The following is a 27,137-nucleotide window of genomic DNA, read 5'->3' on the forward strand; positions in this document are numbered from 1 at the left end:
TAAACTTATTTAAAGAACGAACACTTGAACTAACATCAGCATGATAAAAACAGCCTTTAATTTGAATATGTCCAATTAGAATGCATGGAGAGAGCAGGCTTTATGACCTATAATGCTTCCAGTCTCCTGGAGCGATCGAGACGCGTCAACTTCAGTTTTCAGGACTCGATGCAGGCTTCATATATATTGGTTCTTGGTATTAGCCAAAATCTCCTCACCTTCAAAAAAAGTTATATTGTAATATTGTATTCAGTCTGAAGGGAATGAAGGGTGTGACAAGGTCAAGCATTGTCCTTGAGATAAGGCTAGCGAAGGATCTTTGGTAATTAAGTGCTGCTCATGGCTCACTAACCACCTCTCTCTGTAGTATTTCGGAGGTGTTTAACCTTTAACATAGTGGCTCTGGTTCCAGAGGAAGATAAGAGGCTGGGGAACATGGCCCCTATGATGTGCCAGTTGGTAAATCTCTTTGCTTGTTTCAGTGCAAGGTAGCTTGGCTGGGGAGATAGGGGGGACTTAGATGAAATCCTCTTGTTCTGATGGGAGGCAAGGGTCTGGGATTTGATTACCGTTGCGGAGAAGAATTTCACATCTCTTTCTTTCTGATCTGCTGCAACTCAGTGACTGTTGGACAATTTTCTGCTCTCTTTTGGTTGGATATAAAATCCAAAGTATATAAAATAAGTATATAAAAATATATACTTTTTGTTATTTTAGTATTTATATATTATTTATTAATATATTGAATTGGCTTCTTTTCAGTTTTTTTTAGTCATTTTTCTATAGTGCTTTTATTTTCTATTTAGCTTTATTTTTTAGTTTTAGCAATCTTTTTTTAAAATAAAAATCATTTGTTTAATTAAACAATTACAAAGCTGTTTTATATTAGATTTTGATGGGTTAATGTACACTATTTAGCTTGTTTTGTAGGTTTGTTTGTATGTTAACATTTGAAAACTTAAGGGAATATGGCCATACTTACGTTGTCAATCACTTTCTTGGCCCAGCTGTGATTTGGTGCACATTTTTCACATTTTTATCAGGATGAAATAACTTGCTCAGCCTCTGAAACAACTTTCATCTCTCATTTTTATCTGATAACACACACATACCACTTTTTCACACATGCCGCTCCTTTCTATTTGTAACCTCCATTTTCTGTGGTCCAATTGGTTGTCCATGGTTTATGGACATTTAGTAAGTATGATGGTCCAGGTGATTGATTTACTGTAGGCATATTGATTGCAAGGGGAAAAAACAGAACCAATATCTGGCATACAAGAATAGTACACCCGCCGAAACCAGACATTATATGTGTTCAATTGATGCACATGATAAAAGCCGAACATGTGTTAAATCATTGTGTCCTCTCTGACTGATAAAGCTCTTATTGGTTTCTCTCCCAGAGAGCTGACAAAACATCATCAATCGCTCTTCCTTCAGGCTTTTTTACCCCTGTTACAAATGTACTGGACTTGAAGCAAAGCAGTCTTTATCCTCATACATAAACAAACGAAAGTAAGGGTTCATAAATTCACAGTGATGTGTACCTGGGCCTTTGTAATTGCTCCCGATGGAGCTGTGTTCAGTTCATTCAAACTCTCTTCCCAATTAAACTATAAACGTGGCAAGAAGAAATGACAGAGACACACAATGTACTTAGCCTCATAGTGTTTGTTGTTTGTTGTTTGAACCAAAAGCATGAGTCTTTTACTGCTCAAGACTTTCTTTATTTTTATTTCTGAACCAGAACGGTTTAATCAGGTGCAAGTCTACAATTGTTTCTCAAGTGATCCAGTTTTGTATTGGTGTCTCCTGCAGACTAGATTTAGTAGTGTGATGGTTTGTTTTATTGTTGTTGAAAAAAAAAAGTAATTTCACCTTCCACATGAAAATGCAGGTGCATCTGAACTGAACTTTAAATTTTGTTTGCACCAAAACCTCTAGTGTCAGTGTATTTGCCCCTGTACTTACTTTCCTCTCTTTTCTTGAACAGCAAAAAAGACATGTGCTACGACAGACTTCGCATGTAAGAATGGGCAGTGTGTCCCGGCTCGATGGAGGTGTGATGGAGAACCAGAGTGTCCAGATGGATCGGATGAAGCAGACTCCACCTGCAGTGAGTACAGGGAGTGTATATGTGTTTGTGCGTGTGTTTAAGATGTTGATTCTAATTATTTTTATCCAAAAATATAAGTATGTGTATACCTATAGGGGAATTTTGATTTGAACGTCAGCATCAACATACTGCTATAATAATTTCAATGCCATAGAAAAAAAAGTATAAAGGAAAAGGTCAGTATGATAAAAAAAAAAGAAAAAAAAGATTTTTATCCAGTTAGGATGCATTCAGTTGATCAAATGTAACATAAAAAATGTCAAATAATGCTTTTCAACTTTCTATTTGTCTATTTCTTTTTACTCAAAATATTAGGCAGCACAACTGTTTTCAACATTGATAATAATAATAATAATAAATGTTTCTTGAGCACCAAATCAGCATACTAGAATTATTGGATCATGTGACACTGAAGCCTGGAGTAATTGCTGCTGAAATTTCTTCCAAAAACATTAAAAATATATATTATTGCGGAACTTTTGAACAGTAGTCTAAGTATAAATATTAACTAATAAATTAGAGCTGTGTTTTGCAGCCTTGAATTATTTCTTAATTTAGCCAGCATTACTTCAATGTTTTCAAGTAATTATTCAAGTAAATACTTAGTAATTACAAACAAAAGAATAAATAAAGAGCATTAAATTGTTTTATTTCCTTGTTAATATTGTTGTTTGATTAATTTCAACAACATAATGGATTAGGGTGGGTCTATTATGGTGCATTTGAACTGCAAGAACCAGTGCATATATCGGATTTTTTTGACACTTTATTTTAAATCAAAATGTTATCTTGATAAAGTAACAGGAAAAGCCACTCTTAAAGTAGTGGCAAATAATTATTCTGCATGCGTTTTAATTTGGAATTCACCCTATAGGTTTCTTCTTTGAAAGAAGGTTTAAATACTCAAATTACTGCATATATCTTTATAATTAGACAGTCTTCTTTGTTGTTGTAAACCTATTTGTCATGCACATAAACCAAAATTATGCTAGTGGAGTTCTGACTTTTATTTGCATACATCCATTTCTTTGTGGAAAACAAAGAAATGGATGTATGCAAAAACAAACTTGTTTTTCTACCAAGGATAGCCTGTGGCTGTTTGGCAATCTTAATAATTGTTATTTTAAGCTGTGGACCGAGCCTTTCTCTCTGGCCATGTGATGTGCCATTGCTGTTGGCTGAATTAGGCTCCAACTTCTGATGGGCAGCAGTAATGCTCATGCCCGTCGGCATATTCACTTACTTGTGTACTAGTATTGATATTGTCCACCCAGATCACGAGCAAATCACATTTTCACACATATTCCTTGTGCTCTGATTCAGTTGTTTGCTCATTACTGAGTCAGGGGGAGTTTCTGGCTCACTTTCCTTTCTTTGCCGATATCCGAAGGAAAGCGGAGCTTCCAGTTCAATGACCGCGAGATCAGATCGAAAACTTGATCTACTCTGATTTACTCTGTGTTTTTTTCTTCTGGCTACAGTATCTTGGCTAGGAGGGGGAGGAGGGAGACAAAGGCTATGTTTGGAATACTTCCGTGCTATATTATATGCTCAAACTGTACAGTAATTACATTTTTTATATGCGTAGAATAGTCAAGTCAACTTTATTCATATAGCGCTTTTTACAATGCCTATTGTGTCAAAGCAGCTTCACAGTGTTAACAGGAAAATAATGCAACATTTAGCTGTATAGCCCTTCTGTTGAAACCGGTGATGTAATCTAGCCCATTTCAAATATTAGTTTTTTAGTTTATATAGTTAATTTAGTTTAGTAATTAAATTTATTTGGATATTTAGATGAAATTTTGAGCAAACTGAGCAAGCCAAGCCAAAGGCGACAGTGGCAAGGAACCAAAACTCCATCAAGTGCATAATGGAGAAAAATAAAACTTGGGAGAAACCAGGCTCAGTCAGGGTGCCAGTTCTCCTCTGGCCAATTAACAAACAGTGTATAATTATTATTCTGGCAACATTCAAATACCTTCAGAACATTACCCCATTGCCAAAATGTTCAGTATGCAACAGTGCAAACTGCGCTCAATTTGTATCCCACAATCTGATGCATTTACTTTGAATTTCCTTTGTGAATTTTATAACCTTTTTAGTTTTTTCAGATTCCCTTAATTTACCTATGACTCTTAAAGGAACTGTATGTAAGAAATGTATTTGAATTAATCATATAATGGCCCTGATAAGTCACTAGACATTGAGAAATCATGTTAATTTCCAAATACTTATATCACTGACAACAGTAGTCCGGCCAGGATATTGTCATTTAAAAGTTGTTGTTGCAGCCCTCAACTGATGTTGATGTTGTCATGTTGTGTTTTGGCCTGAAGCTCCACCCTCCACCTATCTACCAATCACAAAGTCAGCATCTGGGTTGCCAGCTCTGCTCTAGTTACCACAGCTGTAGCTACAAAAATTCCTCAAGCGGCAACCTCCCGCGATTTCTCTTGAAGCCAATACGGAAGTAATGTAAACTGCAATTCCTTAACTGGCCGCTAGAGGCAGGCTCCAGAAGGGAGCAGAATCTCATTGAGCCCCATGTTAAAATTCTCAACTTTACAGCAGAATAAAACATGTTTACAGCCTGGTACAAATTGTGGTTTTTGCCTATACGGCTAATTTTGATCTTAATGACAACTGTGTGGGGGGGGTGAATTTTTTTATAACTCATTTGTTTAACGTTATATAAAGCCTTTAAATTCAGCATAATTAAGGGCGTGGTTACGAGTGGATAGCCATTTATCTGCGTCTATAGTTATTGCGTCACCTCAGCTCCGCGCACATCCCACCTTTTTGCCTTTTTTCTGTTATCTGGGAGTGACACGCGATGACTCGCTCACAAGATGGCAACGCCCAGCTCAACTCTACTTTAAGCTTCAAAACGGCTTATCGAAATCCTATGGGTGACGTCACGGACACTACGTCCATTTTTTTTTTTTTTACAGTCTATGATATTCCTGCTGGATTCTGCAGCCAATCTGGCAACCTCGAGTCAGGTGGGGAGGGGGAGAGCTCTACTCTAATATGAAAGTGACTGCAGTACCAGTTTTGGCCACAATCTTACATTGTCACAATCAAACCACTGCACTTTATACTTTATTATATACTTTTTTGCAATTTGAATAAAAAATAAATAAAAAAAACATTTATTTTTTATATTTTAATATATTTATATGATTATATAATTTTAATATCACCAGACATTTATTAGTTGTTGACCATGACATAATAATAATTATCAACCTTTTAGTATTGGCCAAATTAATCCCTGTCACTTGCATGAAGTGCATGGTCATTTTAGGACCATTGTATAAAACAATGCAACAAATTATTTTAGCATATATTCATTATATTGTTACATCCTTCTGCCTCTGTACTTCAGTATGTTCATATTCTGGATCTCTAAAAATGACGTGGAATGATAATGACAACTGTGCCATAAGGAGATGCAGGTTGTGCTAGTTTCAAAGCTCCCACCCACAGAGACCGTCACCATATGATGGACAGGTATGAAATTCTGTGCATTCCATGACATTTATCTCAAGTATGATGTGGATTCCACCACCAAATTATTTTTTGCAGAAGCTATTTTTGCTTGGTAATGTCCATCCAAATCAGCCTACATGAATGTCTAAATGCTAATCAAATGCATTGAGGTAAAGGAAATCATATAGTTTTGAGACATACACACAAATACATAGATGTATTCCCACTAGTCCAAGGTCGAAGCTTGCAGCTGTATCCAGACACATTTCCCAAATTCCCTTGACTGTATTAGATTGCTTTTCACAATTGCTCCTAGCTTTTTTTTGTGGCCTCTACAGAGGTTCTCCATCTATCAGAGCAAAGTCACACGGAGTCACATGGATCATATAGTTCTTCAGAGCTTCTTTACACAAACCCCTCTTTGTGCCTCGAATAGGTCTAGATTCCCCAACATTAGCCTCTCTCTGGTAATGCAGAGTATAAGTACTGTCATGCCATTACAGCAGACTATCATGTTGTGCTCAACCTGCTAATATTGAGGGAGTAATACTGAAAACGACCTGGGCTCTGTGGTTTCTCAGTATGGGATATCTTGATCAATGGGAACAGCGGGGCGGTCATTATGGTTACATTAAAAAGTAATAAACAGGAGCGTGTGGACATGAGTCAGGTGCTTGTACAAAACTGAATCTGGGATCATATGCTGGCATGATTATGAAAAATGAGATGGGTACCTTACCTTGATTGTGTGGTAATTAATCAGCTTGATGAAGTGTGTGTTGGTGTGTATTCCAAAGGCACATTTACATTGGTGTGTGTGTGTGTGTGTGTGTGTGTGTGTGTGTGTGTGTGTGTGTGTGTGTGTGTGTGTGTGTGTGTGTGTGTGTGTGTGTGTGTGTGTGTGTGTGTGTGTGTGTGTGTGTGTGTGTGTGTGTGTGTGTGTGTGTGTGTGTGCGTGAGAGAGAGAGAAAATTAGGGTTGGATGAAGGGTCATTTCTTGGCCCCTCCAGCTGTTGCAGGACGGATTTGCATATACTGTAGGTCTCTGGTCAAACTGTTTGCCTTTTATTGTTAAACCTTTTTTGTATAGACCTAGACACGGAACATTGTTATAGTGAATTATAAGGCACTTAATTAGGGGTGCTTGCTAAATGTTTTTATTTTATTTTTTATTATTATTAATATTTTTTTATTTAAAGACTACCATTTTAGGCACGGTATGTACAGTAAAATGTATATAACAATGTTTTTGAAAGAAGCCTTTTTGCTCATGAAGGCTTCATTTATATGATGAATTACATTAAAAGCACTTCTATATATTAAAATAATTTATTCCTGGGATAATAAAGCTGAATTTTCAGCAGTCATTACTCCAGTCCTCAGTGTCACATGATACTTAAAAAATCATTCTATGCTGATTTGGACCTCAAGAATCATTACTTACATAGATATTACACATCTCTCTCTCTCTCTCTCTCTCTCTCTCTCTCTCTCGATAATTAATTAATTCAAATAAATGCTTAAATTCATCCATTCAAATTTCTGTGTCTTATTCAAAGCTGGGAGAATGCTAGATCTAACAAGCTGTACCTCACTAAAATAACCATCAGTTTTACCCTTCCGGTCAAAATGTGTGCTGCAAACATCAATAACAGCTCTTTGCCAGAATTTACCACTTAAAGCTAAGGATATAAGCAGAATAATCCAAGGCTAGCTGTGCATTAAACAATTTTAATGCATGACGCGGAGGCAAAGAACCGACCAGCACTCTGCAAAGGTATTGATGTTTGTAGCGAAATTATAGTTATAGATGTCCATTATCCCTTACATATTCAAAACAATTTAATTTCACATTCTGTACTGGATTGTTTGAACCTTTCAGCATTGTTTGAATCCAGAGTAACAAAAACACACCGTCTTAGGCATTAATGATAATAATAATAATAATAATAATAATAATAATAATAATAATAATAATAATAATAATAATAATAATAGATTTTATTTATAACGCACTTTTCATTCCGAAGAATCTCAAAGTGCAACAAAGGGAAAAAATAACAATAAAAATGAATAACAAGCAAAAATATAGAATAATACAAACAATCTACCAACAAATAACAGTTAAAAGCTTTTTTGAACAGAAAACAGAGCTGATGGTGGAAGTCTCTTTTTCTTTTCTTTTTTGCATTGGCACTAAAGTGTAATTGGCCTCCAAGTAAAAAATTAAAATATATATTTAAAGCCCTCTTTTCCAAAAAAGGCACAAGTATAGAAACCGTTTAATGCTTGAAGACCTCTGCTTCTGTCACAATCTCCTCAAGCAAGGTCAGACGATGGCAATATTCTTTCTTTAGTTGCACTCAAAGATGTAATCATGTGTCGCTGTGAATGTGATGTAACCTCCTGTCCTCCATCAGTCTCACATTCTGTATTGACTAATTCAACTAACTTTTTAACCATTACATTGCTATCTTAAAACGTGTCCCTCTCCAGGACTGATCTGAAAAGTTCATAAATCTGATTGTTATTAATTCTTCCCTAGAAATTTGTTGTCCCCCCCCCCAAAAAAAACTGTTGGATTTAAACCAAGGAAAATGAGGTTGACATTGCATTGTGTGCAAGAAAGAGAAACTACAAAAGTGTCTGCATGTAAGCTTCTTAATATCATACATTAGGAAATCCCTAAACATACATAATTTACACATCTTTTGGTTCAGCATAATTCATTTCTAATGTGAATTCTTATAAAACAAGTAATTACTGCATCAGCCATTTAAATTAATGAATGATTGTGTGAAAATGTCTTATGCAGTCACCTAACAAATGCAAAATTAGACTAGTAGCCATCAAAACATTTGTTAAAGGAAGTGTATGTAAGATTGTGGCCAAAACTGGTACTGCAATCACTCTCCCTCCCCCCTGACTCAATAGACTTCAGGATCCAGCAGTAATGTTTGTAGCTGCAGCTGTGGTAACTAGAATAGATCCTGCAACCCGGATGCAGAAACACTACTGACTTTGTGATTGGTAGATAGGTGGAGGGCGGAGCTTCAGGACAAAACACAACATGACAACATCAACATCAGTTGAGGGCTGCAACAACAACTTTTAAATGACAATATCTTGGCCGGACTACTGTTGAGAGTGATATAAGTATTTGAAATTAACATGATTTCTTAATGTCTAGTGACATATCAGTGCCATTTTATGATTAATTGAAATACATTTCTTAGATACAGTTCCTATAATGTACAATATAAAGCTCAGGACTATTAAAAGTTTAGTTCACCAAAAATGAAAATGTGATGTTTATCTGCTAACCCCCAGTGTCTTTGTTTCTTCAGTAGAACACAAATGAAGATTTTTAACTCCAACTGTTGCTGTGTGTAGCTCATATAATAATGTGAATGGGTAACGTTCTATGAGAGCAAAAAAAAAATGCTTAGACAACATGCACAAAGAGCGCTGTGGCTCATGGCGATACACTGATATCTTAAGAAATCGAGCTGTATTTATATCACGCTCTGGATAAGGAATATACGAGCCAGAGTGTGTATTTTAACCTCACCGGAAGTGAAGCACGTTCCAGGCTGTTGGATACTTGAGGTAAAAAAATATATAAATACGGCTCGATTTCTCACACAAACTGATCATTTTGTGTCTTAAGATATCAGTGTGTCGTCATGAACCACAGGGCTCTTTGTGCATGTTGTCTAAGCATGTTTTTTTTTGTTGTTGCTCTCATAGAACGTTACCCATTCACATTATATGACCTACACACAGCAAAGTTTGGAGTTAAAAATCTTCATTTGTGTTCTACTGAAGAAACAAAGACACCTACATGTTGGATGCAATGGGGGTAAGCAGATAAACATCACATTTTCATTTTTGGGTGAACTATCCCTTTAAACTATGCAAAAGATTCTGATTCTTTCAGTTTTAAAGTTTTTTTCTTATCCATTTTTTACTTGTTCTTGATGATTGAATTGGTTTAATCATAGACATCTTTATGATATGACAGAGGTCATTGCTTTTAGCTTTTCAGATTACCTTAATAAATGTAACAACAAATTTCACATTATTAATTAGTCACTTGACTTTGTTGGCCAAAACGCAGCGGTATTCCCATTAAAACCTTGAATGCATATATATATATATATATATATATATATATATATATATATATATATATATATATATATATATATATATATATATATATATATATGCATCAGCAAATTCTACAATGTGTTTATATACTGAGAATTAACTCACTTTATATACGTTTATTTCTGTTATGCGTTAAAAAAAAGTTCTTAGTGGCAGTCTTAGGTTTTTGTCAGTCTTCACTGTTATGTTCGTAATTTGCAAGACTCTATCGGTGTAGCTTTTATATTGATAGGTGAAAACTGACAAGTTTAGCCAGGAGACGACAGGCCTGGGCCTATTATAACCTTGCACAGGAGTTTTCCTACATAATTATTTTAAATATTATGGAGGGATCCAGTCAGATGCACCGGATGGGTTCAATTTCATGCTTCAGGCAGCGGTTCCCTGAAGTAATTTCCCATGTGGCCACACTCCAGGAGCACCACTGCAGCCCAAGAGCAAGCCCTAGTCTCCCGGCCACACGCTCCTTTCCCGGCTGCCAGAGCGAAGGCATCAGCGCAGCCCGATTGCTTCTTAGTCACGCAGTTTGTGCTGGCATTTTAATTTAGCGCCCATCAGTGCTGATTTTTCTCACTATCAGACTGAGCTCAAGCACCAGGAATCAACTGCTGACTACAAAAGGTAAAGCTGTTGAGCCAAGGTTTTTTTTTATTATTATTTTATTATTTTTGTTTATTGAGGACAGGAAACAGTCAGAAAAGGTGAGGCTGGGATCAGAAAGCAGGGGCCAGAATCAGCACTTTTTAATTATGTATTTTAATACGTAAATTATATATGTAGGTTATCAAAATTTAAAAAAAACAGCTTTTAGTTTTGTAAATCGTTTATAATTATACATACAGAAATAATTTTAAAAAATTACTTTTTGATTTTTTTTCGACTGACCAAATGTAGACAAATGTGAATGGGTTTTTACTGACATTTTATATTAACAACTTTTTATTTCACATTTCACAATATGTATGGATCTTATTTAAATATATATATACAAATTATGTATAAAAAATAAAAAATAAATAAAGCTGAATTTAAAATGCACTTTGCTCAGAAATGTGACAGGACAAGTGCCAATTTGGATAGGCTTCAAATATAGTGGAATAAACCAATTTAGCAAACAATTTAGAAAATCGCTTTTTTCTAAAAACAAAGACACAATTACATAATTAGAATAGCTCTTTGAACTCTCTTATATCTTATAATTAACTATCAGCATTGCTATTGTTTGTTTCCCCAGACTGTCAGGCTAATTAGTGTTGAGCAAAACCTAACAAATATTGATGCGTCTCATGAGAGCAGGCCATGTCAAAGTGACATCAACTGGCTAAGAAGCACTCTGAGACTTTAAAGTGTGCTGCTCACACTGTGCAAAGGACTTTTTGGATTGGGTCAAGAAGCTTCACTCCCTGCAAGCACATTTAATTGGCCAACGGCATGGAAACATGGATATTGGGGGTCTAGTACTAATTGCATGGACAGTGCTCAGTGTGCAGGCTTAAGTGCATTTGTGGGTTTAAATGTCTTTGTATGTGTGAATCTTGTAGGGAAAGATCATAAATAATTAAACATGTCACATTTACAAGTTTACAAAAACCAACAGAGGTCAGAAGGAACAGAAGGCTGTCAACAGCCCTTGTAATCTCAAGAGAATAAACATCTGCAGTGTTTGCGTGTTGGACGACATCAGTCTCCACTGGATTGACCAGCATGATGGATGGATAGCGTGTTAAATTGTGCCCCACTGGACACAATCTGCAGAAAACGATCAGTCTTAGACATCTGCTTTAGTAAAAAAAGGCGTTTTGAACATCCTTTGTGTGATTCCATCAATTTTTATTTTTACTCGTAATTAGTGACCCTTGATCTCACCAATTCCCTATTGATCCTCCATCAGGGCCTTCAGCCTAGGTCCAGATCACCATTTCAAGTGTCTTTAGGTCTTAATGACTGTATTACACAGAGTTTTCAATTGAATCAGCACTATGGTGTGGTGTCTGTATTATGTATTGTATGTGCTGGGCCTGAATTCCCCTTTTTTTTATTTGAGAGGGGAGTTGGGGGGGCAACTTTTTTTTAATTACATTGATTTCACCAAAATTTTTGCTTACTCATATTTGTGTAAACGCAAGAGTCTAGTATCGACCCCTGTAGTGATTGTGGCAAGCAGGGCTTTATTTTGAGAGTAAAGTTGTTGAACATTCTCCGGTTCCTCCCTCCTCCTTTCCTGAACAACATACCTTCATACAGTGATGTTAAGCGCATTTTGAGAGTTTTAAAATTACTTTTTTTATAATCTTATTTTATAATTACTTATTTAAATAATATGTTATAGTCTGTGTGGATTAATTTACTCACAACCTACATGTTAATGTAAATAAATGTTTGCTGGAATTTACAGCAATTAAAGTGCGAGACCTACAGGAATGATTATGCGCAATACCTGCATTCCTGCGCCAAAATTCAAGACCTGATGTGGCTAGATTTCGTTGAAAATCTTATACAGAAACTGCTAGGTGGTCTGGAATAATGATGGTGCTGTTTAATAATGACGTAACATTTTTGTTGAATTAATAATCTATGAATACAGTGAGATAAATAAGCATTTGAACACCCTGCTATTTTGCAAGTTCTCCCACTTGAAAATCATGGAGAGGTCTGAATTTGTCATTGTGCATGTCCACTGTGAGAAACATAATCTTTTTATAAAAAAAATCACAATATATGATTTTTAAACGATTTATTTGCATGATACAGCTGCAAATAAGTATTTGAACACATGTCTATCAGCTAGAATTCTTACCCTCAAAGACCTTTTAGTCTGCCTTTAGCCAAAGAGCTGTCCAAAGAGACTAGAGACAAAATTGTATACCTCCACAAGACTGGAAAGGGCTACAGGGAAATTGCCATGCAGCTTGGTGAAAAAAGGTCAACTTTTGGAGCAATCATTAGAAAATTGAAGAAGCTAAACAGGACTGTCAATTCCCTCGGACTGGGGCTCCATGCAAGATTTCACCTCGTGGGGTCTCAGTGATCCTAGTGAGAACTACATGGGAGGAGCTGGTCAATGGCCTGAAAATAGCTGGGACCACCATTTCCAAGGTCACTGTTGGTAATACACTAAGGCCCCGATCACACAGAACGCGTTTTTAAGGTTCGAAAACGCGAGGCGCACTACACTACCTTTTTTGGTAAGCGTTTTTTAATTCAGAAAAGAGCAGTGCGCTGCAGGTTTTTTTTAATGTTTCTAGGCAACCACCGAATCACCTGTACTGTCAGTCAAATCAATGTAACAGTCAACACAACAGAAGGCCCACCTCTCCATTCATTCGATTGGACAAAAGAAAATAAACGCGATGACGTCTGGCGCTTATCCGCTCAGAGTTTACTTTTTTTCAACTTCATGCGCTTTGAGCGCTCCTTCAAAAACACGAGGCGCAGCAAGCGGTTAAAACGCGAGGCGCCCAGGGCGCATAAGCAGCGTGCATAACGCTCTCTGCCAACCGAAATCCATTCAAAAAAGGCGCCTCTCGCTGCAAAAATGCGTTCTGTGTGATCAGGGCCTAAGACGTCATGGTTTGAAATCATGCATGGCATGGAAGGTTTCCCTGCCTAAACCAGCACATTTCCAGACCCGTCTTAAGTTTGCCAATGACCATTCGAATGATCCAGAGGAGTCATGGGAGAAAGTCATGTGGTCAAATGAGACCAAAATAGAACTTTTTGGTCATAATTACACTAAATGTGTTTGGAGGAAGAAGAATGATGAGTACCATCCCAAGAACACCGTCCCTACTGTGAAGCATGGAGGTGGTAGCATCATGATTTGGGGGTGTTTTTCTGCACATGGGACAGGGCGACTGCACTGTGTTAAGAAGAGGATGACCGGGGCCATGTATTTTGGGGAACAACCTCCTTTGCTCAGTTAGAGCATTGAAGATGGGTCTGGGTCTTCCAACATGACAATGACCCGAAGCGCACAGCCAGGATAACCAAGAAGTGGCTCTGTAAGAAGAACTATATATAGGTTCTGGCGTGGCCTACCCAGTCTCAAGACCTAAACCCAATAGAGAATCTTTAGAGGGAGCTCAAACACTGTGTTTCTCAGCGACAGCCTATTTTTTTAGATGATATCTCTCACAGTGGACATGCACCTACGGTGACAATTTCAGACCACTCCATGATTTCTAAGTGTGAGAACTTGCAAAATAGCAGGGTGTTCAAATACTTATTTTCCTCACTGTGTGTGTTTATATATATATGTGTGTATATATATATATATATATATACAGTCCCTGACAAAAGTCTTGTCGCTTGTGTACAAATTGACCTAAAGTGCAGCTGAAATATATTTCTAATCAAGATTTTTTTTTTACAAGAAATGCCTCATTTTAATCCCACCAGCTTTTGTGATAATGTTTCAGTAAAAAACTAAACTTTCAAAAAGTTTTCTAATATTCACAGCTTGGTAAAGCCCATTGAGTCAATTTTTGCAAAGACATAAGTGTTGTCACCTTGTCATATGAGCTTCACCTGTGACTAATAATGGATCAATTAGGTCTCAAGTGTGTATAAAAAGAACCCCAGTACACTAGACCTTCACATCAACTGCAACTAGACCTCTGCAAACATGCCTAAGATTCACCCTGAGCCTAAAGTTTTGATTATCAAGAGGCTGAAGACCAGATCCACTGCTGATGTGGCAGACACCTTCAATGTGTCTCAGCGTCAAGTACAGAGGATAAAAAAAAGATTTGAAGAGACTGGAGACATTTTTGACAAGCCCAGGTCAGGCAGACCCCGCAAGACAACTGCTCGAGAGGACCGTTTGTTGGCTCGAAAATCCAAGGCCAGCCCATTTTCCACTGCAGCAGAGCTCCACGAGACCTGGTCACCTGAAGTCCCTGTGTCAACCAGAACAGTTTGTCGGATTCTGTCTCGAAATGGCCTCCATGGTCGAATCAGTGCCCAGAAGCCAGCACTAAACAAAAGACAATTGAAAAACCGTGTGGCATTTGCCAAGGCCCACAGCCTGCTAAAAGGATGGACGCTGGAAAAGTGGCAGAAGGTGGATTTTTCAGATGAATCTTCTGTTGAATTACACCACAGTCGCCGCAAATATTACAGGAGACCTACTGGAGCCAGAATGGATCCGAGATTCACCCAGAAAACAGTGAAGTTTGGTGGCAGAAAAATCATGGTCTGGGGTTACATCCAGTATGGGGGTGTGCGAGAGATCTGCAGGGTGGAAGGCAACATCAATAGTCTAAAATACCAAGAAATCTTAGCTACCTCTTATTTCCAACCATAAAAGAGGCCAAATTCTGCAGCTGGACGGTACTCCATCGCATAATTCCATCTCCACATCAAAGTTCCTCAAGGCGAAGAAGATCAAGATGCTCCAGGATTGGCCAGCCCAGTCACCAGACATGAACATCATTGAGCATATGTGGGGTAGGATGAAAGAGGACGCATGGAAGACGAAACCAAAGAATATTGATGATCTCTGGGAGGCATGCAAGACTGCTTTCTTAGCTATTCCTGATGACTTCATCAATAAATTGTATGAATCCTTGCCAAACCGCATGGATGCAGTCCTTCAAGCTCATGGAAGTCATACAAGATATTAAATTTGGATCTCACAGCACCACAACTTAATTTGCTGACATATTTTTGTATTTGCAGTAAATTTGTTCAATTTCTGTATAGGCGACAAAACTTTTGTCTTGCCAAAATTTGACCTTTCTGTCTTGATTAAATGATACATATTTTTTCTATGAAAATTATTTATTTCAGTGCATTAAACATCATTTGGGAGGGTTTTAGCTTTTCATATGAGCTATTTCTAACACCAATGAATTAATTAAAAGTCAGGTTAATATCAGGTATTTCTAGAAAATAGATAAGCGACAAGACTTTTGTCAGGGACTGTATATATATATATTATATATATATATATATATATATATATATATATATATATATATATATATATATATATATATATATATATATATATATATATATATATATATATATATATAATTACGTTGTGAGCTCTTGTAAAATTTAATCTTAAAATGAGCTTATAGAAAATTAAAAAGGGAAAATTCTCCTTTTGTGCACCAAAAAGAGAGAAGGGCATATAACATTAGAACAACACCAGGGTGAGTAAATTGAGACTTAATTTTCATTTTGGGTGAACTATGCTAAATGATAGAATCCTATTGACTCCAGTACACACACACACACACACACACAAACACACACACACACACACACATGCAAACACATTTAATATTATTACAAACAACAGCACATTTTTTGAAGACAAGTGAAAAAAATTAACTGAGGACAAGAATAATGTGCTCATCCTTCTTCTCTCCCCCTTGTCTATCTTTTTTTCTTTCTCATTCTTCATCCTTGTCTGTGAAAAAGCAGCAGTGTTGCAGGCAAATTAAAGTGATCAGCCTTTCATAAGAAGCCACTACCTTAATTTATAGTGTACGTCAGTATCAGTGTTGCAGAAGATCCTTCAAGCTGGATGGCTCACCTGAGCTGATAAATGTTCCATAACATATGTAGCAAATTAAAGCTCTTAAAGAAGCAGTCCCTTTAATTACCTCAGCCTTTCTTATGTGTTGAGTCATCCTCTGAGGGTTTAAAAAAGACTGGAAGGAAGTTTAAATTTACCTTTTATTAAGATAACTATAAAATGTGACTATATGTAATTGTGTGTAAACACACTTTTGTCATGTGAGTCACAACCTTATTTATAACTAATAATTAACTGCGTAAGTTAAGATGAAGTGTGTAATTTTCTTTTATATGAAAATACTTTCTCTTCCATTTTTATGTGTATTGTCCTTGAAGAGTATTACAATTGTGGCTCTCTAATAAAACAAATATTGATTAATTGCTAATTAATTCTTTGGTAAAACAAAGATTTGCTCATCTCATGATTTGCCCATCTCATGCTCCACTGTCTACATCCGCGGATCTGCACATCCTAAATCCAAATCCATTGGCGATGCCCCAAATTAGGAATCCTATTTACATGCCCTCTGGCAAAAGACAACAGGGTTCATTTGCTGTGAATTCAATAGCTGTGAATCTTCTATGTGTGGCTCGGGTCATAAAATGCTTTGATGCACGCTGGCCGTCAGAGAGCGAACTGCAGCGTTTGACCTGAACATACAGCCAGAAGTGACACTGACTACAAATATATAGATTGGGGAACTGTCCAGTGGTTATAAAGCCAAGTTGAGCACCAAACATTTGAAGTAAAGCCATTTGACTTTTGAAACTGGCCTGCCACATTAATGATTCATGGGAGTGTAGTATAAATCTCGTGACTGCAAAAGAGAAGAGATTGACTGGTTTTTCATGCATGTGGCTTGAAATCTAGTGCTGCTACATCACAATCAAAAGGTTTTCTTCAAAAATGTCTTTTTCAGTTTGTAAAGCACAAACAATGTGCAACAACAGTTTCACAAGCAGACATTCATTATCATTAAAAGTTGATTGTTGAATGTTTCCTTTTAAATCCAAACATATTTTTGATCTCTCGTATCATTTAAAGTAAAATATTTGAAAATTCTCAAAGAAAAACATTATTTTGGAAAACCCAATTTCAATTTGCATTCAGAAATCCTTTATTTGCTTGTAAGACTGTATTAAATAGTGTTTTTGTCCTCTTGAAGCAATATTTAGTCATGAATTATTGAGCACATCCATAGGGCCCTGTGCTCTTTCCTTTGCTAATTTTCCTCCAGTTTTTTTCCCCTGCTATTTTGATTTCTAATTTCATTTAAATGTGTCGTTTAAATGTCAGCTTGTTCAGAAATGTCCCCCCAGTGCAATAATCCACTGTATTTCCCCTCTCATTGTTAGGATTACCTCCAGTGGGCCAAATCTGTAGAGACCCACTTGAGAGCCAGAGAATGTGTAATTAAAGCAAGACCGAGACCATCGATTTACAGCTTATAGGATTCCTGTCATGTGTTTGCCCTAGACATCAATTTAGGATGTGCTTGTGTGTGCACACAGACAAAGGTGGCCGATCACAACGCGCTGTTTTGTTATATCACTGGCCAGTGTGTGTTAGTAACCTCCAAGTCTGTCCCAGGCACACGCTTTGTTTATATTTTGATATTATTGATATTATTGATATTATTTGATATTATTTACAGATCATTTACAATATACATTTCTTTCTTCTGATGAACACAAAGAAAATATTTTGAAGAATGTCCACCGCATTTCTTTTCCATACTATGGAATTCAAAGGCACCCATTTTTTTGGGTTACCCATATTCTTAAAAATATCTTCTTTTGTGTTCAGCAAAAGAAAGAAATTCATACAAGTTTGGAACAACTTGAGGGTGAGTAAATGAGGACTGAATTTAAATTTTAGGGTGAACTATCCCTTTAAGTGTCTCACCACGGACTAATGAAGCTGTAAATGTGGTTCTGCCTGTGCATGTGTTTTAGCCTGCCATTTGTGCCGGATCAGCACGTCTGCTAACAGCACAGGCGTTATTAGTGGCATGTGACGCACTTCATTTGTCTTGACGCACTCCTGCCCATCCGCCCTGCCCATCCGCTTTCTTTGTTTTTCTGACACATTTTTTTATATAAAGTGCCACGGTTGTACAATGGTACAGTGATGGCATCAGATGGTAATTAGATATGCACTGTAGAAGATTCTTAGGATACTGCTTTTTTGCTGGAGGAGCATCACAATGCTCTCCCAAACGTTAAAGTTAAAACACATTGAGGCAACATCCATTTCAAACTTATATTTTCACCAATGCCAGTACATAAGTCATTTCTACATTGCATTCACTGTACTTGTTTATAGCCCTTCAATATCAACATTGTTGTACATCAACATTGTTTTAGGACATCATTGGGCAGGATGTAAAAAAAAATAATTATTATTATTTAAAAATAAATATATATAATTCAAATAGAAAAACATAGAAAATACCGGGATATATACCCTGTATCGCCATTCAACCAAAAAATACCAAGATATGATTTTTTTTGGCCATAGCCCTGCAATGAACATAAACAACTTAAAAAGCACTAACATGTACCACTTGACTGCTGCAGATTAATTTCAATGCTGATAGTGTTGCCATTGAAAAGCATTAATTCGAGTCACAAGCTGCTCTGAGTATAATGTTTCCATTTCCATCTCTTCCAAAATTACAGTAGTTATGGCGTGAATAGAGTATAAGCTTGTTTTGATTGTTATAATATACAAAGAAACTTTCAACCAGCATAACAAAAAACAATTCTGGAACAAATCACCTACCTTGCCTTTAATATTTTTAGCTTACACTTAAAAAAAAATTGTGAGTGATAATAGTCTTTCTTATTTATTTCAGTGATAAAGTACAATCCAATCATTTCCACCTCTTAGTGAGATATGTGTAGTGTAATATAGTTTCTGATACATTGCTGATTGTATTATATAGCCATCAAAATGTATAAAACCTTCCAGCCAGCTGATTTTCGTGCTGTCATGAGTTTTCTTGTGTTGTCTTCATTTCCATCCCTTCATTCTCCCATATTTCTTCATCTTCCCCCAACGCTCTGTTGATCTCTGTCCGTTTCTATCCATCTCATTCTGATTTGTATCAGATTTATTCCCTTATGGGTTGAGTGGTGAAGTGAAGTGGAGACACAGGGGAGTTTTATAGATATAAATGCCAGCTCTCTCCTTGTGCTGTACAGAGTAGCCGTCTCTTACTGCGGAATATGAAACACTCGCAAAGTCAATTTGCCTTCCATTTTAATCTTTCCCTGCCTGAATGAATGTAGTTGTTGTAATTTTCTATCTCTCATCAATTTATAACTTGTATGTCATTCCAGGTATAATTGATGAGTAATTTAATCATCTGCTCATCTTATCACTTTAGGTTAAAAAAATTAATAATCATAAACTGTTTAGTCAAGTAAAATCGCACACTAATAATTTAAAGCTGTGCAATATACTTGTGTATTAGTATCAGTATTTTTTTAACCAGTTACACTAAGGATCACTGCGCATGACATCGCAAGTCTTTTTCCCCGCACCTAAATTGTATTGAGTGTATTGATTTGGTGTTATTAGCTTAATTGGTGCAAAGCACCATGGAGACATATTACTAGCTTAGCTGTGAGTCCAGACCAGTTTTCAGCATGTTTTAATTATTTTCTGTCATATTGCTCAAATCGTGTTTATAGATTTCTTTCAGTCTGCCACATATATTTCTTTATGTCCATAAGCATGACATGAAATGGTATGCTTTAGGAATGTGTGTTATGGATTGCAGCTCAATATGTGCTAAAATTAGTTTCTTTATTTGTTTTTAGGCTATTTCAATATTAATTTACTGAGTTTTTAATTACAGTATAGGTGCATGATTGTTTGATTATGAATTGATGCATGAAATTTGAAATCCTTATGTTTTATTAATCTTTTTTCATGCTATAAAGTACACTTTAAAAACATTTTGATGTGTTGACTAGCATGACTAACATACGCACATGTCCAGTACTTAATTATAATTTTAACAATTGTGATATTTAATGCTACTAAATTGCAACTTCATCATAACACATATATTTATATACATGACATACAAGTTTGAGAAATAAATTAAGAACAACATTAAGAAATTACATTTAAGTATATTTTAGTTTACCATACATGCGTGTAAACCTCAAAATGTAATAAATACATTGGGCAGTACTCTTTAACCATATTTCAATGACAATATAAATGTTTATTTAAAAAAATACATATAAAGATGTACTTAAGTCCTACTTAAAGTAAGTAAATGTGATGTAATTGCAGTTAACATCCAAGTAAGTGTCAAAAACATTATTCAGTTCACACATTATTCAAGGCACAAGCGAAATTAAAGAACAAACTGATGTGGCGTAATTTCTGAGAAAAATCAGGCCAAAACAAACCTCGTTTGGAGTTCGTTTTGGAAGTTCAAAACAACTTGTCAAAGTGACTTTTCTGAAAAAAGTCCAGTTTGATACGGCTGGTAAACACCTTTGTACTACCATTGGTCCGTGGCGATTACGTAATAAGTAGGTGTGCGTAGTCTTTTTTTTTACTTGCACTATAAAAAAATATTGTTGGTTTAACTTTAAAAAAGTAAGTAACTGTGTTGTCTTAACATTTTGAGTTTACTGAAATTAAAAATTTAAGTGTATACAATGAAGGAAATTGGTTTAATAAATATAAACTCAAACTATTATTGTATCTGAACCACATAAAAAAATTTAATAAATCATGAAAATAGCACAGTTTCACAGTTGCACAAATAGCACGTTTCACTGCATCATCACAAATAAAACACACACACAATTACCAAAATGACAAAAAAATAATAATTTGTTAAACTTAAAAATTTTAAGGCAACCAGGTAACTTATTTTTTAAATAATTTTTTACAGTGTGGAAATCTTTTCCAGTTAATTTCTTCTCGTTAATCTGTCGAATTCAGACACCCGTGAGTAAAAAAAAACAAGAACGAACTGGAGAGCCGCTTTGATGAAAATGAAGTTCTGATAAAGCGAGACACCGACACTTTTAATACAGTAAAGCTGCTTGATTTTAAACAAACTATTGTATAAAGTGCTATATAAATAAATGTGACGTGACTTTACAAGAGTGCCAAATTGCAGAGCTCATGCAAACACGTTGATGCTTTTCTTATGCTTTATTAAAAATGTGTAAATGACGTTCTCAGTAGAGATGTTCGCTAACAGTATATCCCTAGTCAGGTGTTATCAAACTTCGTTTTAGCCCTAAGTGAAGAACGAAAAAGAGTCTTTAACAGGCTTTATTCTTTTGAAGTACATTATTTTCTTTACATTTTTTTTTTTTTTTTTTTTTTAATATGCTCTTTTTCACAAGAATTGCAGTGAATGCCGGGAATATCGACAGTTTGTATGCAACATAAGTGTAGCACCTCCCCTTAGCTCTGTTGAGTCCCTCTTCAAATGTTAAAGAGTCACCAGACAAATTGATTTGCATAGCAATTTCCTGTCAGGTTAGCGCATCAGAATTAATCAGGCTTTCTAATACCATACAAAGCTAAATATGACTGGGAGGTTTCACCATGATAAACTCTTAAGTTTATCCCCCCCTCCTCACCTCTCAGTGAAGGGGCATTAGCAAGGCAGTTAATCAAAATCACATTAGCATATAGTACAGGCACCCTTAGATTAGTAGCCCATCCCCATAGGAGCAACGTGGACAGAATTCAGAAGAGATCCCAGCTTTCCTACTAATGGGATCAACACGTTTGGGTTGTAGATGAATGCAGGTCGAAACTGAGCCAAGCATTATACCCACATAACCACACGCACATTTAATCATCTGCGTCAAGTTGTTAAAGTGCATTTTTGTAGCATAAATCAGAATGGTGCTTCCTTGTTCAGTGGCAAATGTGTCAATAAAGTGGAGAAGTGAATCAATGGAGTAAGACAGTTAAGACCATCCCGATTCCCCACTGTGATTGGTTATTCAGGCTTTGTGTGGATTGAGAGGTTTTACTGACCTCTGTTTAGCCTACCTCTCTGTGTTCTGGTGGCAACTAGCTGTCAATATCAGCATTGACAACACTGATTGTTCTTAGTGGTGTTAAAGGGTTAGTTCACCCAAAAATGTGAAAATTTGTGTCATTAATGACTTACCCTAATGTCGTTCCACACCCGTAAGACCTCCGTTCATCATCAGAACACAGTTTAAGAGATTTTATATTTAGTCTGAGAGCTTATCCAAGTGTATGCACACTTTACTGCCCATGTCCAGAAAGGGAATAAAAACATCATCGAAGTAGTCCATATGTGACATCAGTTAGTTAGTTAGAATCTCTTGAAGCATCAAAAATACATTTTGGTCCAAAAATAACAAAAACTACAACTTTATTCAGCATTGTCTTCTCTTCCTTGTTTGTGTTCAATCCTCATATAAAGATTCAAACGGTTGTGAATTAGCAGATTGATTCATGATTCGGATCGCGTGCCAAACTGCTGAAATCACGAGACACTGGCGATCCGAATTATTGATCGATTCACTGATTCATAACCATTTGAATCTTTATTTGAGGATTGAACACAAACAAGGAAGAGAAGACAATGCTGAATAAAGTTGTAGTTTTTGTTATTTTTGAAACAAATTGTATTTTTGATGCTTCAAGAGATTTTAATGAACTAACTGATGACACATTTGGACTACTTTGATGATGTTTTTATTCCCTTTCTGGACATGGAGAGTAAAGTGTGCCTACACTTAGATAAGCTCTCGGACTAAATATAAAATCTCTTAAACTGTGATCCGAAGATGAACGGAGGTCTTACAGGTGTGGAACGACATTAGGGTGAGTCATTAATTACATAAATTTCATTTTTGGGTGAACTAACCCTTTAAAGGGATAGTTTGCCCAAACATTAAAACATTTTCATTATTTACTCACCCTCATGTTGTTCCAAACCCATTGGACTTTCATTAATATCTAAAACACAAATTAAGATATTATTAATAAAACCCGTAAAAAGAATCCATATGAATCGAGAGGTTTAACGAAGTCGGATAGATAAGCTTTATATGATGAACCGATTTAATTTAGGCACACATATGTACGTTTATATGTGGATGAAATTCTAAATTAGATCTGTTAATTGAAAAATGTTATCTCTTCATAAGACTTGGATTAAACCATTAATATGCATTTGTTTTATGAAGCCTTTATGGCTTTATGTTTTGGTTACCTGGACTTTCAATGGAGGCACAGGAACCTCTCAGGTTTAATTAAAAATATCTTAACCAAAATGGAATGACACGAGAGTGAGTAATTGATGACAGAATTCACATTTCTGGCTGAACTTTTCCGATTTCTAAAAAATATATATATTGTGATTATTTGGTGCTTATTGAAACTGAAGCTGTAGTCCGTAAATTTACATTCCTTTGTATGGTGAAATATAATTCAATTGAAATAAAAACAATAAAAAAGTGATGAGAAAATGCTGGGATTTTGGTTCTCATTGAAACTGAAGCTGTAGTCCCTAAATTGGCATTCCTTTGTATGATGAAATATAATTCAATTGAAATAAAAACACTAAAAAATGAGAAAATGCTGAGATTGTAGTGCATTTTGCTGCTGGCCCTGGCTGTACTGGACAGAGCTATGTCTATGGATCAAAAGGGTTCTCCAGAAAGCTGTCGATAAGCACATCGATAGAGCTGCCTCTGCTTGTTGTTCAGCATGTGAGTGTGCAGCCGTCAGCATTTGTGATAAAGATATATCCATCAAATGTCCTGGAGGCTCATACTCTGATTAAGAATGTCCTTTCCAAGGACTAATAAAACTTCACTTTTTTTTTTATAATGAAATTTCCCAAACTCTTCCCCACCAGCCACAGTATTGATGCAGTGAAGAGAAGTTCAGGCACTGATGTATATGACTGACAGTGTTTGTTAAGTATTTGGCTGACAGTCAGCATTCTGATTCATCCCAAAAGTGTTTAACATAGTTCAGGTAAGCAGGGTTGTTCGCCATTCAGAAGTGGATTTAGATACAAGAACTGAATTTGAATTGATGTTTTTGCAAGTAGGATTCCAAATTGCAAATGTAAGTGGAATTAAAAATTAATTGAAATACACAGAAATTCACAAAGTCATTCAAAAGATTAGGGTCAGTAAGATTCTCTTATGCTCACCACGGCTCATAGATTTTATGCATCCTTGCTGATTATTAGTTTCTTTCTTTCTTTAAAAAAAACACATTCTGACCCCAAAACTTCTAAACGGAATATGTGACTCATCACGGAAACCAGTGACACAAGTCGGCAGCTCTACTTTTGAGCAAAATGAAAAAGAAGTTTTTATATATATATATATATATATATATATATATATATATATATATATATATATATATATATGATTTTCGCTTTTTTTGCAGAATCTGTTGAAATGAGAAGCCTCTCCGTGTTTGAGATAGCAGTATTGCTATATTTAAAAGCGTACATTTTGAGGTTGAAATTGCCTTGTTTTTTCTCTTTGTATTTGCATACTGGATTTTGTTATTGACCTGCCTTCCAAGGGACGCGTGGCTAATTATTTATTCAGCGCTTTGCCCGGCTCTAGAGACGATCTGAACGACGATGAAAGCGGCATAATAAGACTGAATAATATCCCTAATCTACAACTGAGCAAAGATGGAGAAGAGGAAGAATGTATCGGACTGGCGTCAGACGAGTTGGACCATAAGATATCAGAGGCTATATCGATACTAACATTTGATGGGGATAAAGACAGAGAAATGGCTAAAATCCATAAACGTGGCTATAGTGTAGGCGCTAGGCGCATGTCATCAAGTTTTGATGCAAAACGATCGGTGGTTCAAATCCGGCTTTTGCTAAACTCTCTCTACTCCCTTTTCCCATCACATATCAGATCGGAAAGACATTTAATTTCTATAAGAATTAAGAAAATATTAGAAAAGTGTAAATAAAGCATCTAACGTGTTTAATTATATGTGTTTCTCAGTTAGAGAGTTTGGCAAAAAAGCGAACCTCTGATTGATTTGCATCCAAACTTGATGACATGTGCCTTACCCCTACACTATAGCCACGGTTACGGATTTTACCCATTTCTCTGTCTTTAACCCCATCAAACAGATGCACAGTACATCCACAAAGAAGACCCAGACAAACAGAAAGTTGGCCCGAACTACTTTTTTCTTTGGAGGCAACGAGATCTGCAAGAATATTTTCTGTTTCTCATGGGCTGAGTTTCCATAAACACCATAGTTTGTCATTTTGTGTTCATTCTAAGAACACATGCACGTTATCTCATGTTTAAACCTTCCAATATCTACCTATTGTTATTAATTTTAATTTTAATTGTTAGCATCGTATCACTTGCCATAAACCTCCATTGCTATAATGGGCTTTTAGATGGTAATGTTAGCATCTGCTATCCTTTATTATTATAGTATGCAGTCCGATTTTTCCCATTGCATCTGTCCTTATTAGAAGCCATGCAGCTTTACAGGGGGAGCTATACGGGGGTATGGCTTATCTAAATGAGATGTAAAAGAGCCTTATTGTCACTCCCAGCAGGTGTGAACAGGTGAGAAATGCACAATCTTTAGAGGCTGTTTTCTCTCATTTAAACTTTTCTAAATGCCTACATTCAAATGGCCACAACTTCTCCAAATATAATCAGATTCCCATGTGTTACACATCGTTGAAAAGCGTGGAGACTACACTTTCCGAATCTGCGAATAACTCAAAATGCCCCAACCGACTTGTGTCCCCCATGATTGGTCACATATATTGAATATCTCTAATATATTTACCTTGAATGTTGGCTTGAAAGAGTACAATTTGGAAAATAGTTTTAAAAAATTGATATTTATGAACAGAAAGATCTATAGAAAAATAAAATGTTAGACTGAGAGAGAGACGTCACACTTGTTTTTATAACCTTGTTAGTTATGGATGTATCTGGAATAGATAAACCTGTTATTTGGGGGTGTATCCAATTATTTTAAGCCATATAGGCTTATGCAAACGTCTGATGCAGTTAGGTAAATGAGAAAGAAGTAATGGAAGACATTTCAGTGCCCACTTAGACACACATATTATTCTCACCACTCACAGAAACGGCTGAATTTAGTTGACTGTGAAACTCATCACTCGGACGTTATTGACTGAAACTGCCTCCCTAATAATATAATGTGGTTTGTGCAAAGCTAATGATTATTTCTTTGAGCGTACTGATGCGCATCTGAGAAATTTCATTTAGCCAGCTTAGATTAACAATGTTACACCCGAACCAAGAAAATGATTTACATTATTAGGTAAATATGTTAATGTAATCTCATCCGATCCCTGTGGTTCTTCCATAACTTCATTTTCCCAGGAGAAATTGCATTGCCGTCAGGATGAGTTTAACTGTTCACAGAGTACAAGCTTTTTCTTATTTTGTCTTTATAAAGAAATAAACACATTAATTAGTTTTCTGAGACCTCAGCTTTGCTCAGCAAATGAAGCTTGGCGTTAGCTTTATGCATCTCTGCTTTGTTATTGTAGTTTTCCCACTATCAGTCAGCTTACTGTTATTCTTTAAGTTTAGGGCCACAGGCATTGCGCGGTTGTGTGAGAGCGTCTCTATTCGTCAGGGAATGCATCAGTCTGGATTCATCATCTTTTGAGTCTGAGCTGACCTCTGTCTCGTACTGCCTGAGAGGATGTTGAGTTCATCATGGTCTTTCTTACAGATACTTACGGTTTCATCTGCTGACCATTCATGTAACAGAGCAGTGTGGGTG

General features: G+C 36.1%; 1 protein-coding gene across 4 annotated transcripts in view; it reads left to right on the forward strand.

Annotated features, from left to right (window-relative positions):
* lrp8 (low density lipoprotein receptor-related protein 8, apolipoprotein e receptor) overlaps positions 1 to 27,137 on the forward strand; it is a 195,489-nt gene that overhangs the window by 97,416 nt on the left and 70,936 nt on the right. For all 4 annotated transcript variants that reach the window (XM_067459878.1, XM_067459880.1, XM_067459879.1 and 1 more), the window contains exon 3: positions 1,997 to 2,119. In XM_067459878.1, the coding sequence (XP_067315979.1) occupies positions 1,997 to 2,119 (123 nt within the window). The remainder of the gene's footprint in view (positions 1 to 1,996; positions 2,120 to 27,137) is intronic.

Source organism: Pseudorasbora parva, chromosome 12, assembly GCF_024679245.1.
Source record: "Pseudorasbora parva isolate DD20220531a chromosome 12, ASM2467924v1, whole genome shotgun sequence".
In the NCBI taxonomy this organism is placed as follows: Eukaryota; Metazoa; Chordata; class Actinopteri; order Cypriniformes; family Gobionidae; genus Pseudorasbora; species Pseudorasbora parva.